This window comes from Cydia fagiglandana, chromosome 3 (assembly GCF_963556715.1).
Source record: "Cydia fagiglandana chromosome 3, ilCydFagi1.1, whole genome shotgun sequence".
In the NCBI taxonomy this organism is placed as follows: domain Eukaryota; kingdom Metazoa; phylum Arthropoda; class Insecta; order Lepidoptera; family Tortricidae; genus Cydia; species Cydia fagiglandana.
In genome coordinates this window covers 17,382,117-17,400,655 of record NC_085934.1, presented here as the reverse complement: position 1 = coordinate 17,400,655, position 18,539 = coordinate 17,382,117, and the positions used below count along the sequence as shown (strand labels likewise).

General features: G+C 36.9%; 1 protein-coding gene across 1 annotated transcript in view; it reads right to left on the bottom strand.

Moving 5' to 3' along the window:
• LOC134680300 (cell adhesion molecule Dscam2) overlaps window positions 1-18,014 on the bottom strand; it is a 212,826-nt gene extending 194,812 nt beyond the window's left edge. Inside the window, exons 1-2 of the mRNA XM_063539410.1 lie at window positions 17,875-18,014; window positions 3,219-3,319 (exon numbers count right to left, since the gene is read on the bottom strand). Coding sequence (XP_063395480.1) covers window positions 3,219-3,264 — 46 coding nt within the window. The 5' untranslated portion in view covers window positions 3,265-3,319; window positions 17,875-18,014. The remainder of the gene's footprint in view (window positions 1-3,218; window positions 3,320-17,874) is intronic.
• Window positions 18,015-18,539: the final 525 nt, after the last annotated feature.

Sequence of the window (18,539 nt, the reverse complement as noted above, 5' to 3'; positions counted from 1 at the left end):
GTAACTAAATCCTGTATAGTCTTAAATTTCAACATCACAACCAAATAGTATGATTTCATTGATACGAGTACATTTTTGGGCAATGCAATCAAGACTGACTGGCTGCAGAGACCACAGAGCAATGGAATTTTGCACATTCCTGCTTAAATAACTCGGAGCTTAAAATATTTAAACCACATCGTTAGTGACGGAATGGACTTTGCTTTTAATATTTAATTGGGTTGCGGTAGCGCAATAAAAACTATTTCATTCATTAGTCATTACGAAAAAGTTATTATTTTAAATATATAACCCGTGGCGTGCCCTAGTATCACACGTGTGATACTAACTCAACACATATATCATCATATTATATTAATTTCGAACAAAAAGAAAAAAAGGATGCAGAGCTAATAAACTGAAGCTTATATTTTCTATATGAAGTCGACCTGGAACTTCTGAAACGCTACACCACTCTTAATATTCTTAAAAAATAAAAACAAATACCTAATTTACTAGCACTCACCTGTTTTATTTTTCACAGAAAGCATAAAATCGTACACCGTACTAGATGCAACTAGTTTAGAAAGAAAAACTTTCCAACTTTCCGGAAATAAATCGCTTCAAGTGGGTGCGTTACGAAATTCATTCGAGAGTTTTCCGTTAGTCCGTTCAAGTCGCCGGAAACTCGGGAACAGTTATAGGAGTAAGAAGATCGGTCTTTTAAAAGAACTACACATAACTACTCAATTATGTAAGCCCTATATACAGTGATACCTGGTTAAGTGGGACCTGGATAAGTGAGAAACCTCTATAGCTGGGACTCATGGTGCGGTCCCGACACTTTAGCACTGAATTGCCTCTGTTACTGAGAAAAAACGAACCTCTATAACTGGGATTCGTTATTGTGATTTTATAGTCACATTTACCTCTATAACTGAGACAGAGAGTGTATTTTACCTCTTTTACTGAGACTATATTTATAAGATTACATTTTCCTAATTGTTTTTTGGAATTTTATAGGGATTTGACTTCTGTATCTGAGATAACGTCAATCTATGACCTCTCTAACTTGGACTTCATTGAACAATTTCCGTATTCTTACTAACTCTTAGTCAATCCACAAATTCCGCATTTGCCTAATTGTGTCTAAACAACTTCAAGTTTGATTTAGTTAATTTATGTAAGTAGTTAAAACTACCGAAACGAAAGCTGAAATTTTGATAAGTAACACGAAAAAATAAATTTTCATTTATTAAATTTCTAATACGCATTGAAGTCCATATCAAATTTAATTTAATTTTGAAATATCTATCCTTTGGAGAATCATTCAAAATTAATTCAAAGAAATATTTAAACAGACTAAAAAAATATTTAGGGACAAGGATTATTTTACCTTATTTATTTTTAAAGATAATTACTAAATACCCTATTAACCACCTCTATAACTGAAATATACTCTATTCTCACCTCTATTAATGGAACCCTCTGTAAATGAGACAGAAATTTATTTGTACCTGGCTAACTGGGAGCCTGTGTAAGTGGAAAACCTCTTTAAGTGAGACAAATTTGCTCGCCCCTTGAGATCTCACTCATCCAGGTTTCACTGTATTTTAATGTGTTTGTCAGTTCGCAGTTCAGGTGAGTGAGGGGTAACATTCATTAAAATGTGCTTGAAGTAAAATAACGGTATCTATAATTTAATATAATTACTTCAATCTGGAGATTACCTATACAAATCAGCAGATCATGATTTTATCGTTGAACTTGTTACATTTAGGCAAATTTCATTACTTAAAAAAATGTAGTCTAATTTGATTTAAATTCTTTAATGACCATTTTTAGGTAGACCGACCTATAGTCACCTCTGCCGTAGAAAACTAGAATTATCCTAATGCGGTCGACCTCGACGTTTGCATTAGGAAAAAGAGTAGGTGTACCTATGAGATAAGACTACATAATCCTTAGGATTCTATAATATATATAAAAAATATTAAGCATCGATTAATTGTGCATAATCCAGGCTTTATTTGTCGAAAACCATTTCGGGCGATGTCCAATATTCAACAAAAAATACATAGTCAATTAGTAACGTATAAAAATCCGCAAACAAGTGATATCTGGCTGCATGTTTTATGTACACGCCCGGGCCCTGGGGTCCCAATTTCCATTTTAATTGACAGGACTTCGATGTAAATCTGGCCTTTGTTGTGTCAGGATTAGAGTTGTAAAAATATTGACTGGCTTTTGCTCCGTGAAGCATAAACTTGATGGAGTATGCCCATCGATAGCGAGATTGCGTGGCGAGCACTATTGTTTATGGGACCGTGTCTAAATTGACCTGTATACGAGTAAAATTATGGTTGAATTCTTGTCACAGCGGATACAGAATACACGCCTCGAAAAGATTTACGCTATGGTGAGTTTCGGATTTTTTGAGGTAAAAGTATGCTTGGAGATGTTTTGGCATACAACAATGAATTTAAAAGAAAAGATGCTGGTGATATAAACTAGTGAAAGGTCCTACAAGCACTTGAATGTAGAATTTCGCAAGTTATCTAAAATTAAACACCAGCTCCAATGAAAGTTTGAGCAATTCTTTTGTCAAAGTCACCAACCCGACAGCGACCCGACCCCGAGTCACAACTTAATTTGTCAACACGAATTTGGGTAAATCAAGCTCTTGCACACAGTCTATAAAACCAACATTAATTAATTTGAATTTAATTACTTTTTACACTGTGCCATAACCGACTATTTGCTTTTTAAATTCTTACAAGGAAACGTTTTAAATAATATTTCATTTATTTTATCTTAATAAAAAAAAATCTGTGTTAAATACATTTACGTATGAATTTTCAACAAGTCAATCAAGTTAGTAAAGTAAAGCTGACTGAGGTAAAATAAATAGGTACGCTCTTTGCAAATGTATTTACAATTTCGACTGTACTCAATATTAGGTAACCTTCTGACGACGTGGTATCAAAAATTGCCAGATTTTTAACTCTGTCAACTTGACGGTATGATTGGAGCCCACGTGTAGGACGCGGGTCGTCAGGAGGTTAACTGTTCTTAGAGGGCTCGAACAGTTCATGCGGATGACGTAAAAATTACGTAATTTTGCACACAGGAGATGTTTGTTTTAAAATTTTCGTGTGACATGTCGCACAAAGTAACAAAATTTGAAATCATTCTATGAGTGGTTTGACGTCATCCGCATGTCGAGACTTGGTTCTTACCCATGGCAAATAGGATGAGCAGGGCGGACACCACCCACGAGCACATGATGACGTCACGGGCTGCTCACATCGCTATTGGTGGCACACTGGAGGTTGGGCATCTGAAACAAATTGACAGTTCGGTAAGATTTTTGTTCAATTACGTATTGTATGCAAGAGTGCTTAAGCTGTTTTGCTGACTGTGCCTAAGCAGATTGTGTGCACTTGTGCAGATTAGAAAGATATAATGTGTGAGAGATGTTTTTTGGGTGTACTTAAAAAAGTCATTTTAAATATAGAAGACATTTTTTTTTATCACGGAGGTATTTGATTATAACCTATACCTAACCATTAATTTATTTCATTCTGCAACTACTAATTTAGGAACATAGCCTCTTCTCCAGGATGAGAGAGTTTCAGCTATCGCTGTCAGACATGCTACGTAATACTTATAACAGAGCCTATATGTATCTTTTTAAAAAAATGCTCAAATGAATAATATTGTTTTATTGATCCGAGTCCCAGGACTGCAAAATTATCATAAATTGGCTCTAGAGAAAGATCATAACAGACGCCGTGAGAATTAAAAAAACAATTAATCCTGGCTGGCATAAATTTTGTCCGATAACAAATGAACGCGACGAATTTTTAAAGTACCGGCGTTGATAAAGTGTCTCGCTTCCGGATGGGGGTTAGGAAAGGAAGCTGCGGGGACTGCGGGGTTGAAGTGCTAGTTTTAAAACGCACATTTAACCGGCATAAATCGACCTTTAAGATAGGTCACAAATTTTAAAAGTGGAAAAATTACTGCGTTGGATGAAAGTTGAACTCACGGCATCTGGGTCGACACTCCAGCGCTAGATAATTCATCATCATCATCTCAGATGGCAGAGCGCTGGAGTATCCGTCCAGAGGCCATGGGTTCAAGTCTAACCACAGACAGTAATATTTCCACTTTTATCACTTGTTGGCGTTTCTGCTTGTTTAAAAATTTAGTCAAAAATGTGTTAAAGATAGGATAAGGATCGGATATGTCAGTGTCAAAAGTGGCGTTTTTGTTTGAAGAAACGTCACTTTTCACACTGACATATCCGATTCATATCGTATCTTTAGCATACTTGAATCGGAAATTTATATTTAGTTCGGAAGTAAATAAGGCATGACGATATTGACGATGATGACACAAATATTATTAAATATTTAAATCGACTCGTCAGTTATGTTATGATATTAAAAATCCATTAAGCTCACAAAATTATAAACAGCTAAAGCATTAAACAAAAAAGTCATAATGTGTCAAACAATAATTTTTAAGAAAAAAAAACCGACTTCTATGGGGCCCGGTGAAATATTATGGTAGATGGTGCACTATGTAGAAAAGGAGGTAAAACCAGTACTTTTTAGTAGCATTTCGTTTCCGTAAGGGTCGCAGTTCTAGCCTAACCTAACCCACTTCTCTGATAGCAGTTCGGTTCTGTGAGGATCGCAGTTCGAACCTAATCAAATCCACTTTTCTAGTAGCATTTCGTTTCTGTAAGACTCGCAGTTCAAACCTAACCTAACCCACTTAACGGCGCATGCGGTGCGGTGTACGGGAGTTTGAGCGGGACGGGTTTGGCATCATCATACCCACATTTTATGGTAGGTAATCATAGTGGTTTATTTAGTTTAGGTATCATAGTGGTTTTCCGGGTCAAGGTCCGGGTCTCTGAGTCAGAGTCCGGGTCCGGGTCAAGGTCCGGGTCTCTGAGTCAGAGTCCGGGTCCGAGTCCCGGTCCGAGTCCGGGTCCGGGTCCGGGTCCGGGTCCGGGTCCGAGTCCGGGTCCGAGTCCGGATCCGAGTCCGGGTCCGAGTCCGGGTCCGAGTCCGAGTCCGAGTCCGGGTCCGAACCGGACCCGGGTATGAGTCCGGGTCCCAGTCCAAGTCAAAATCGAAATTCGAAATCACCAAACATGTACTATGCGTCGTTGAAGAGTTCTGTTCTGATCATCATCAGCAGTTCCACTTCATCAAATGCGACAGTTTTTAATGAAAATGCTTGATTTTCTGATGAAAATACAAAAATCTCTATACGCATGCCTTTAAAATTTGAGGAGTTCCCTCGATTTCTCATGGATCCCATCATCAGAACTCAAGCTTGACAAAATTGTGGCTTAAAAACTTAACTTGCTTAACAAACATAACGAAGAGGACAAATCGCCAAAGGTGAACTATGCGTCGTTGAAGAGTTCCGTTCTGATCATCATCAGCAGTTCCACTTCATCAAATGCGACAGTTTTTAATGAAAATGCTTGATTTTCTGATGAAAATACAAAAATCTCTATACGCATGCCTTTAAAATTTGAGGAGTTCCCTCGATTTCTCATGGATCCCATCATCAGAACTCAAGCTTGACAAAATTGTGGCTTAAAAACTAAACTTGCTTAACAAACATAACGAAGAGGACAAATCGCCTAACGTGAACTATGCGTCGTTGAAGAGTTCCGTTCTGATCATCATCAGCAGTTCCACTTCATCAAATGCGACAGTTTTTAATGAAAATGCTTGATTTTCTGATGAAAATACAAAAATCTCTATACGCATGCCTTTAAAATTTGAGGAGTTCCCTCGATTTCTCATGGATCCCATCATCAGAACTCAAGCTTGACAAAATTGTGGCTTAAAAACTTAACTTGCTTAACAAACATAACGAAGAGGACAAATCGCCAAAGGTGAACTATGCGTCGTTGAAGAGTTCCGTTCTGATCATCATCAGCAGTTCCACTTCATCAAATGTCACGTTTTTGAATGTATATGCTTGATTTGTTGATAAAAACACAAAAATCACCATATGTATGCCTTTAAGATTTGAGGAGTTCCGTCGATTCCTCATGGATCCCATCATCAGAACTAGATTTTGACAAAAACGGGACCAATCTGTATGCATATACATACAAACAAAAAAATAATTTTCGAAATCGGTCCAGTAATGACGGAGATATGGAGTAACAAACATAAAAAATAAAAAAAATAAAAAAAATAAAAAACATACAACCGAATTGATAACCTCCTCCTTTGGGATTTGGAAGTCGGTTAAAAACAAAATAGAAACACACCATTAGGTCGTCAGTACAAAGTTAATCAATCAAGCCCGGTCGACACGGAAGTGGGATATCCAACAAAACGTCGGCGGAAATTTGTCGGTACACCCAAACCATATCAGACACAATTTACTTTTTTAAACTTTTGAGCTAGATTTATTTATTTATTTTATTTACATGGAGAAGCAACAGCTATAACTATGCTAATAACAACATCAATAGTGACACAGAGCCAATTATAGGATCTCACATCATCATCACACATTTATGAAGTGAAAACTTCTTTAGCGGCGCTGGGCACTTTTTGAGGTGGGGAAAAAATGATAAACTCGAGACAGCGTAAGGCGATCACGTGACCGTAAGGTTTGGATGGCCGCTCATTTAGATGGCATTTAAATAAATAAAGTAAAACTCAATGACATTACATGAAAAAGGTTCTAATCTTGTACGGGTTGAAATACGAGGATCTCACAGTTACATTCCAACTTTATATCACTCAAATATAATTCAATAAAGCTACATCTTGATGAAATCGCTAATAAAAGTGAACTCTAGTACTGGCGAATAAAACTCAAAATATCATGACCAATGATATTTAGATGCGAGGTCTGCAAGGTAACTTTACAATTTCTATTCGAATTTAAAACAAGCTCACTGACCAGCAATTTCGGAACTAAAGTTTTTCAATAGAAAGGAGGATGGGTCAATTATACATAAATAGTGCTGCAGACATTTTGGACTAGCCATTGAGTTTTCACTTCTGTCGGCACTCCCAGAGTGCAACCCGTTGTTTTTTTTTAAATATGTAGGTAATCCAATTTAGCAACGTCGCTTCACAGTTAACATTAGAAAGAACTTCGCAAAACTATAACGAACTACTGACTACTACGAACTAGGTACTCGTACTACCAATGACTACAAAACAAATATTACTGATGAAAAAAAAACAAGAATACGAACAGAAAATTCGATTAAGTATGACATTACCTAGAGGCCAATTTAAACTTAGATTTTGACATTTAAATGATGTCATTTTATTATCTTTCGCCCGTGTACGAACAAGTACTAAATTTTACAAGCAAATGATAACAGAATGACTTCATTTAGATAACAAAATGAGCGTTCAAGTTGGCCTCCTGATATTTTTATTTGATAAAATAAATGTATGCTAAGGTAAAATCTTCCCTCCTTTAAATGTACACCTTATTTTATAGGAGGATGGGGCCAATTTATCGCTCCAATATCTTGACCTAGCCAGTCGAATTTGTAATACGTACCCAATTTAACATTCGATATCTTAATTTTCCTTCCGGTTGTTTTACGGCTCAGTAATTTAAACTGGGAGTCTGATGCAATTATGTATTCCAAGCTTTACGAGTATATATTCTAGCTGACACATAACAGCATATACTTATTTTATGTTGATACGTGACTGTTAAGTCTTTCTGTTACAGGAGTTGAGAAGAAACCATAAAAGTTTGATAAGTACAAGATGATTTTGCAATGTTTACGACCCCATCGAGTTTCATAACTAGGGTGACTGATAACATTTAAAAGTAAAATTGGGAAACGACTTCGTACAAAAATAAGGTCTATTTTATAGAGATATAAAATTCATTTTAGATCCTATCAGTGATGGTAAAAGTATAATATTCGTAATAACCAAATAGTAGTCTCATTAATTAAACACACTCCACCAAAATAACGTGAATTAGGAGACGCCGGGAAATAAATCAGCTTGGAAAAAAAATTCCTACCCTTACATACGAGTATTTGCCCTGTATGTATATATTATATATTTTATACCGTACGTCAGTAGCCTAAACTTACGAGTATACTACATACGACATCTTTACAGAAATAGGTTTTGCATGTTGGAAGAAATGGCATAAACTGAGAGTCCTTTTCAGACCAGTTGCGAATGCCGTTTTTAACGCAGTTAAAACACGGGGCATGTCAATATAATTATACTGTTCTGTATTACTTAAACAATCATTGAACGTATATTTCCCAGAAAATATAGCAGCCGACCAGTGTTACTATTGTTTACAAATCTAGTTCTGAAAACAAAGAGATGCTATGAAATTGCAACATTTTCAAGATTCGATGTAATATAACGAAGTGATTCGAAACTTGAAACTACGTTTTACCGATTTTATGATGTTTCTGACACAAAACCAATAATTTACTTCAGTAAATCGGTGCTGCAGCTTGCATTGTTTATTGAAAATCCTTGCTCATTCAAGAGTCAAGAGTAATATATTTGAGAAGATATTTTACTTAGGTATAAGCCGTGGAAATTTTTTGAAAGTAGATGAACTTTGTTTCAGAAACATAACGTATAAATTAAATATCATCATATTTTTATGAAGATTTGCGTTTTCATATATGTATATATTACATATATATATTATGTTATGAACTTATGTGTGTATTTGTATGTTGTGTATGTGTGTTATGTACTCGTAGATTGTAGATATCATGAAAGAAGGTCCCAAAATTAATAATTAAGTTTATCTCGTCAAGTTTAAATTTCTTATTATGTACCTTCTTACTAAATATATATCTCTGAAAATAACAAAAATTTTCGCCCATTTACAGGAATAACTTTTAAAATACTTATTTAATACTTTCATACAGCATCATTTTTCTGTTATTTGGAAATAGACTTGAATTTAACTTAACAAAACGATATAGAATTGAGTTACAGCTTAAAAGACAAAATGTCTTCCTTACTTACTTCGCGGTTTTGAGTTTTAGTATTCAGGAAACGGAATAGTTATAGTTATATTATTATCGGTTGTATTATTTTCTTTTCTAGAACTCGCACTATGTACACATAACGTAATACAAAACCGATATACTATAGCAGACAAACATTTGACTTTATCACGATCGACGTTTGATGAGAATGTCGGTTTTGTTTTTTTTTGCAATAAAAATGTACAGTCAACGGTAAAAATATGGGTGTAGACAACTTACTCAAAAATATGTCCTATAGAGAACTATGGGACATATTTTTGAGTAAGTTGTCTACACCCATAATACACTCACATAAGACATACTTAATTCACTGATATAAGAGTTATGGGACATATTTTTGAAATGATTTGTACACCCATATTTTTACCGTTGACTGTAACTTAATTGCCGTCATTTGTTTTTATATATTATTCGAGATATCTTAACATTTATATATCCCCTAATGAAATATTTATTGGATTTGCATCTTGACCAATTTGATTGAATCGAAAATACGCAACGCATGACAAGTATGTTTCTAAGCGTACAAATTTCAGGGTTCAGATGTCATACTTAATGCATTGCATACGTTGCGTACGTGGGATAAGTGTGTCCCTCGCCTAATTGACGTATCTTAAAGTTCGAATCGGGCAGTATGTCTTTCAATTTATTTCTTTCACACCGCGTGACAAAAGCGAACGAACGAAATCAGGAATGAAAACTAAAAGTACCGAACTCACCTCCGTCATCGCGATGCTAGGCCTCGGTTCCCTAGAGCAATCGATTACAAAAACGAACAATACAAAACACCTACACGGGCGGTTCTAGATCGCCAACCATTTTTTTCTTCCCTTGCCAATCGCCCTGTGAAATGTTGTCTATTTGTCTACCATGATCCATCGGAACCCTGTCATTAAGTTAGACACTATTGCGTTACAATAAGGCTTAGAATTGCTTGAGTACAGCAAGGTATTCTGGTGTTATACATTTGGCAAGCCTGGGATCAATTATGCAGGTCAGTACGGTGGTTAATAATGGAGTGGGACTATTCAGGGAGACGCGTTTCGGCTCTCAACTCACAATGGCAGAATCCAATAATGCTTTATATATTCACTCGATTTGTATTAGCAATGGAATTCAAGTTGTAGAGTATTATTAAATTAACGACCTCCTAGCCGAGCAATGGCTGCATTCTGGATACAACGCCGGAGGTCCTTGGCTGGAATAACGTTAAGGCATTTATTTATTTTTATAGTAAGTATTATAAATATTACTACACGTTTTGCTCAGTTTGGGGTACCCGCAGTCCACATTGAATTAAATAAATTTAAAAAATCGGGCAGATAAAGAACTTAACAGGTACTAACTATAGTACTACTATGACAACAACATTGCAATAAATATTTGCACTGAAATAATTTTAAAACACCTCATTATTCTCATCAACAGATTACTCATCATCATCAACTTTTTAATTTTGCATCAAATATCTTTATAGTTTTGAATGAATGAATGAATGAACGTTTATTCACAAGAACATATGGTACAGTACAGTGGATTGAGTGGATGTTATAAATTTATAATGTTGACCCTTAATATGTTCTGCCATAAGGCATGTGAAAATTGTTTTTCCATGACTCATCCATGAATCATTAAAACAATCTATTTATTTATACTACGTATTTCTTTTATTGCTAGCCATAGGTAACTGTCTGTTATTCTTAACCGTCAACACAATCAGATCTTTTACGAGGAACAACATTAATTTTCATGTTAATCAGCCTCGTATAACGGTTATAAATAAATGGAATAACGATAATTTATCGACATTCCTGGTCCCATAAATTCAAGTACCCATTACTTTTCTACGATTCCAGTCTATGCCAAGCAAATATAGCCGTTATTACTAAGTAAATAGGAAGCTATGTGCTCGTATGAAGAGTAACGTAGGCCACAATAAAATAATAATGAAGTTATAGGCTTCTTTGGAAAACACTCGAGAAACTCCGAGAAGCGACGAAGTTTGCAGTGATCGGTGGTAACACGGTTATAGAGGGTACAACTTGTATTTTCTTCTAACAATTTGTGTCGTGACGGTGTTATATGGATACCTTCGAGCAACACCGGCTTCCGACACGTCGGATGGAAGGAGCCCAAGCGATATCTTACCGTACAAATCGTTCGGCCATTTTTGCGGGGGGAAACGTACAGACAGTCGCATGGGTGCACTCATCACGGCTCCTCTACACGATGGGCCAGCGCCGGCCACTCCAGGGGACGCAGCCATGCAGTAGAATGAGATAGCAATATCACTTGCTCCCTCTAACGCATAAATGCGTCCCTTGGAGTGGCCGGCGTTGGCCCATCGTGTAGAGGAGTCATCATACTCAAAAATATGTCCGATAATATTTGTTAATTCGCTGGCAAGTAACCATATTTTTTCACTTGACTGTACCAAGAAGCAGCATTTGTATTTTGATAATCTGTTATTGATCCATTACCTACTGACATTATTGGCAATGCATGTATACCCAAAAATGTGTAAGTACGAGTTGATGCACAAGCAAATTGAGATCTAATTGACATATTAACGTAAGTTCGAAACGGCCCCCGTGTCACGCATAGCAAAAGCATCATTAATCATTATGATAAAGTACAGTTTGTACGGTAAACATAATATATCGTTTTCTGCATTATACACGTAGTCACGTACCGTACGTCACGGATTTAAATTTTGAAAATAATAGTACATTACTACAGAGGCCGGGACGAAAGGGGTTGCCGGCCGAAGACATATAGACGGATAGGTCTGAGCTAGAATCTCTACCTGTATATTAAAAATTTTTTTAATATACAGGTAGAGATTCTAAGACTATTTCAGGCAGGTGTTTGTCGAATTGTTGTGTAGAAAATGTGAAATAAAACGGGACCCTATTACTAAGACTCCACTGTCCGTCTATCTGTTCGTCTGTCTGTCTGTCACCAGGCTGTATCTCATGATTCTGATGAACCGTGATGTATTTCTATTGGCGCTATAACAACAAATACTTAAAAGTACGGAACCCTCGGTGGGCTAGTAGGACTCGCACTAATCCGATTTATCCGATATATCGATTTGTTGTTATAGCGCCAATAGAAATACATCATCTGTAAAAATTTCAACTAAATATCTAGCTATCACGGTTCATCAGAATCATGAGATACAGCCTGGTGACAGACAGACAGACGAACAGATAGACGGACAGTGGAGTCTTAGTAATAGGGTCCCGTTTTTACCCTTTGGGTACGGAACCCTAAAAATCAAGATTCTGAATTTGATATACTCGTATGGTAGGTACACTTGTATTATATACTGTCGTATTCGAACTTCAAGATATTCACAAGAGACGACACGTACTAGATCCATTCTAGATACGTTATAGTTTAGATATCAACTAGTTCTCTTCTGCAGCGCAATTCGGGCAACCAATGTCACTTTTACGTTAGATAGAGTAACATATCTATTAGATGTGAATTGGATCTCTAACTCATATCCTGTGGAAATCGTTCAAGAGTATCTCCAGAATCGCGAAAATGTCAAATTTGACAGGTTAGATCTTAAACATATCGTTATCGTATCTTGGTGATGTCTAAAAGATATCAAAAAGATGTCTATTTCAAAATCCAATAGCCTAAATTTACATTTAAGTCCAATAGCCTAAATACCGTAAATGTACCTATTCTAGATTTCAAATAAGTGCTGGACGATGGAAACTTGCATTAATGTGAGTCGTATATCAGATACAGTTTGACGCGCACGAAGACACATCGCTGCGATAAAGTCCGGTCACTTGACGGGCGAGCTTGGCTCGCCTCCACGATCAAAGAGCCAGTTGCACTAAACATTCTGACAACGTTGCAGTACGGTTACCATCAGTTTGTCACTGACATAAACGCCGTCGAGAACGTAATTTGCTTTCTATACATCCCGTTTGCACTAATATGCGAGTGCGAGCGAGATGTATAGAAAGTAAATTACGTTCTCGACGGCGTTTATGTCAGTGACAAACTGATGGTAACCGTACAGTTCGTTAGAATTTATTTGAATTTACTTGTATAAAACTTTAACAGTTATCTATGGGATGACAGCTGGTCAGCCGCAAAGTGCACGGCGAATTTATCAATGAATTCATTCATAATTTCTCCATGCAATTTCGCAGCTCACACACTGACATATGTGACATCCCACGGGTAAAAGTACCTTATGGCGGTTGGCGCTTACGCTATTATTAACGCCGCTCCAATTCTAATTAATGCGGTGCTATGCGACGTAAGCGCCAGCCGCCATAAGGTACCCTATCCCGTGGAACGTCTTATATTAGAATTATATCAGGCGTGGCTCACCTCGCGATTTCGTTTCGCTACAGGTAGCTAAAAGTCCATGCGTTCGACCCCAATTTTGGGGTTTGCCATAAGCCGCGCGTGGCGCTGTCGCCACCTAGCGGCCATATCTGTGCTGATCGTGACAGACGCGTTTTGTAAGAGAGTGAGTCTTCTCTTCTGTACCTAGTACTATTATTTATTCTGTGATTATATTTAAATAATGTCATTAGTTATCATGTCATATACTTAGCTAACGGGTCAGACTTCAAACTAACTCGTCCATATATTGGCAGTGGGGAGACGCTTCTCCTTTCGGGCAAACTCTGCTCCGTTCGGGTCAGCATTGCTCCGAGCAATTATTATGGTTGGCACCACTTGACGTCCTTTTGCGTGCACGACCACAGATACTTAAAATAATCACTTGAATTTTGACAACTAAATAGCCGAAATAGCTCATCCGTGCCTGAATCGCTGTCAAACTTCGGTTTTGTAGGAAGTGTCCGCACTGTACGGTAGTACTATTATTTATTCTGTGCTATAATATTGGTTCCTAGCCTCTGCAACAATGTAGGTACTATACTGTACTATACAATGTAGGTACTAATTTTTACCAATAGGGATGTAACGATACATGATTTTGCCGATACGATACCGATACCGATTATTCAAGTAAATAATCGGCGATACCGATACAGATACCGATATTAATGGCATAGTATTTAGCTAATAGATATAACAAATAAGGAATTATATACTTATTATGCATAAAACATACATATGTATTAATAGACACTCGAATTTGTGAAGTGTGAAAAACTGTAAAAATGCCAAATCAAAATCAAAGAAAACATTTATTTAGGGGTAACCACCAAGCAATTAATGCAAAAGTAAATCCGAATCAGTAATTATAGTTCACTTTAGGTAGTTTTTACCCGACTACGTCAACGCAAAAGGAGGGTTATTTATTATGGAAACAAAGTGTATTCAAATTATTAGCAGCGTCATTCGTTTTGCGCGCTTTTCAAACTGTAACATCGGCTGAATTTAAATCGGCGATGCCGATATATCGGTCTGCCGATTATATCGGCCGATATATCGTATCGGTATCGGTATCGTTACATCCCTATTACTTGGTATGTCAGTAAGAGTTAAAATGTTGAAAATCACAATTTATACAAATAGAAAATGCAATGCGTTTATCCCGTGGAGTTGACGCGTACGTAGATACATTATTAATATCATGGCAATACCTCCCGATCGCATCACGAGCGCAAATTCGGCCTTCATTTAAATTTAACGCCAATTATATTAGCATACGATCTTTCTGCCGTACCGTGTTTGTTTCAGAAAAAACGCTTCATATTTTATGCAAATAAATATTCCTAATTTGCGAGTTTTGAAACAACTTCGCTGTATTAATCATAAGAAGACAAATTTAGAATGGAAATTTTTACTCGAACTCGAGTATCTGCAGACGGTTGAATTCAAAGTAGCTGAATAGACGTTTGTTTCATTTTAGCATTTCAAGAGTATAAAATATTTTTTCCTTTTGCATTTGATAATTGAACGAATTTTGTCGATTGTTTATAAGGACATCGTGGCAACTAATCTAAAATTCAGCGGCAGTTAAAATATTCCTAATACAGGTATAAGAACCTTTCGTCTGTGTTTGGTTTGAATTTTGACCACATTTTTCAGTCAGGCTGTATTTCATACGATTGAGGTTTGAACACTTTGAACCCATGATTTTAGTAATAATTACACACAGGTACGAAAGGATGGTTACCACATATCGAAATACGCAGCTTGGACAGAGACAGGCAAGGACCGACAATTGAATTTGAAAAAAAAGGACCTCATACAATCGTGATGGTTCAAAAATATCATTCTACTTAGAAAAGACTTGAAATTTGATCACTACTACACAATGGGTGACTTAGGTCATACTGAAAATTCCTGGACTGGCCATCTTGATGTGTCTTTTAATTGAAAAACACATTTTAAAAATAAGTCACGTCAAATATGTAACAATTATGAATCTAATACGATCATTTATATTCTTCTGCTTTCATAAGTAATCGTTTTTGATTTTAAAAAAGCGTTTTTCAATTCAATGACATGTCAAGATTGCTTACCTTCTTGCAAGTTCTTTCTAATGCTAAAAAAAACGAACTATAGAAAAGTTAAGTCTTCTCATACATGTATCAGAATCCACAAACTTTCAGTATGACCCTCGTATACTATACTGCTAGCGACTGAAACAAACGCCAGCAAGTCAGATAAACGTAGCGACTAGACTAACGTTGTCGTGTATCTGTAACGCCAAATCTAGAATTTTCTAAATTACCCTGTTTACGGAATCATCCCAACATACTCGTGCCTGATAATATTGTAAATTGAATCTGCCTAAAGTAGCAATCGTTCTTCTACATAGAGCGTTGGGAATTGAAGACGAGAAGCGATTTGTCTTAATTCGCGAGGAGTCGGGTTAGCTGTGGGCTTATTTACATACTTTGAAGTTCATGAAAGTAACTACTTAATCGAATTAAGTTTCAACTTTTTACGGTTTTTACTAACAGAAGAATAAAATCTAACTTTGAAAGTCTACTACTTAATAATGGCGATTGGTGAGAAGTTATTTGTAGTTACCTATTACGGACTGTTTTTTATTATGTTAAGGAAATTATATTTAAAATTTAAATACTAATAAAAAGTACCTACTTGGTTTCGTCCCAAAACTGAGCTACATTAATATCCAGATCCACCGCGCAACTGCTTTAGCAACCGCCCTGAGTTAAGCGGTAGGTATACCTATAAACTAAATAAGCGAATAAAATCTGAAAAGTATAAGACGGAAAATTTGATTTCACAACAAATGAGCCAAGATTGATAATTTCAGCGCTTCGCAAATCACATCACCTTCTTTAATTGGCAACCTGGAAAGCAAGTTAAGTTTTGATGAGAATTGAAATTAAATTAATTCATGATATCTTTCAAGATTATGTCAGTCTTAACGACTTTTTATGACGTAATGAACCTAATAAGGCAATTTCAAATACCTGCTGCTGCTGTTTATACGCGAAACGCACAGTCACGTCACAGTCAAACGTGAATATCGATACATTTGACCGACTTTCATTCACCGATTCCACTCTCGGTGATGCATGAACGCAGACTTGACATTGTTTACTGAAGAAATTCGGGGTTACAAGGCCATCATTATGCAAAACATGCATGTCAGAAGACCTAAGATGGCCGGCTCTTTACCATTTTTCACCATGCCCGTCACGTTCTAACAAGTATGTAAGTGCAAAAATGACGCATGACATGACAGGTGTTAAAACGCGATCTTGATACCTCAGCAGTACGGATATGATGGTCGTTCTTGTCTACGTGACAGCGTGATAAAACGGTGTCAATAACGCGGTGTTAAGAAGTGACAGTTATTTTATCAGTGGATAAGGGCATCCATAATACGCCTGCAGGTCGTACTGATTGTCAAAGCTCTGTACTTACTTGGCAAGCGATAGTGTGGAAGCGCGTCATGCACGAATGTCATATTCCCAAAATTATGAAGCTAGGTAACATGCAAAGTTGCTAAAGTATATATCATATGAGACATTCCACTTAAATCGTACCATAACCGCGCTACTACAATTCATAAACTGTGCATTTTATAGTCTTGATATTATATTTGAGGAAGCCGTTATCACAAATGGATATCACATCTGAAACTCCATAACATTCAGCGCTAAAATCACGACGCGTTGTCGTTTTGCCACTAAAGCAAACCACTGACGAGCCTTCCAAATGGATGCCGTTACAATGGATTCATCCAAATGGACGACATCCTAATATTAAACATTGTACGTTTTTGACATTCACGGACCGATTTTGGATTGCAGCCACGCTATTTGGACTGTTGGAAGGCTCGTCAGTGGCCACCTTAAGAGGCATTTTCGCTACATACTGGGAAAGGAATCCCGTGCGATCTGCTACAACATAGCGCTACGACTCTAGTTCAATGGTGAATGTGTTAATTTCGACTTTGCTGTTGTGCACGTGCAATGTTTAAATTGTGACCTTAGACATCACAACTTACGGGTGTCACTAGACGAAAAATCATATAACATATATCTATTTCATATTTATGAAAAAAAAAAACAATTATCATCCAATCGACAAAGATTGTAATTTCTATTTTTCGGAATAAAACGGTCAATTATCACGCAACATTAAAAATACCTACGTAGCTATTACTTAATTAGCACAGCGTACGTCGCGCTAAAGCAAATTTTGAATGAGATTTGGTTAGCACACGTGTTACTCTGTCAACCACTTACTCAGCTTATCGCTAAGGCAATGCAAGCTTTAACACGTGCATTCAGCCGATGTCATAATAATCGATAGCGACAGCTGACGCCCACAACAAACAGGCACCGCACTCCAGAGGGCCTTAACCCTACAGCTACCGCATAATCTTAATTACGTACCCGGTTTTTTCACCGTTCTCGGGTTATAGTTTGCGGGACGGGTCGGCACGACCGCGCGCAATGGCGACGCGAGGCTGACTAAATCAGAATCTGTGCCTCTCCAGGTCAGGTCAGGTGTTCGGGTGTGTTCACCAAGGAATAAATTGTATGAATGTTTTAAAGCGGGGTTTGTTTTGGAGGAACGGTTAGTTTCATTGGTTGTGATTGGTTTAGAATGTCAATGTTTTGAGATGTGCTGGCGAATGTACTATCTGTTCGCGTCCGTACGTGGTGTAACTTTCATACTAAACACGTTTACCGAATATCACGCGAGATGGCGCTGTACCGTAAGTGGCGATTTCTACATCGCGCTATTGAAATGTATATGGGGATTGTATACATATAAGGGTTTGGAATTATTTTTAATATATTGGCTTTATTTGTGACTGGTTTATTTTCCTTCATTGATAAAGAACGGCCTTTTTGGTAAAGTTAGGAGTACAGTATACACTATCCGCAAAACCTAACTGGCAACCGCGGTCACAAATTCTTACATCACTTTTGAATGGTTACAACCACAACATTGAAATAGAACATTACTGAGACTAGTCGTTATTTGGGTTACAAATATATACTACAATTTCCTTATAAGTAACATACCTCTCTGTTTGTCTTATTTTTAATTA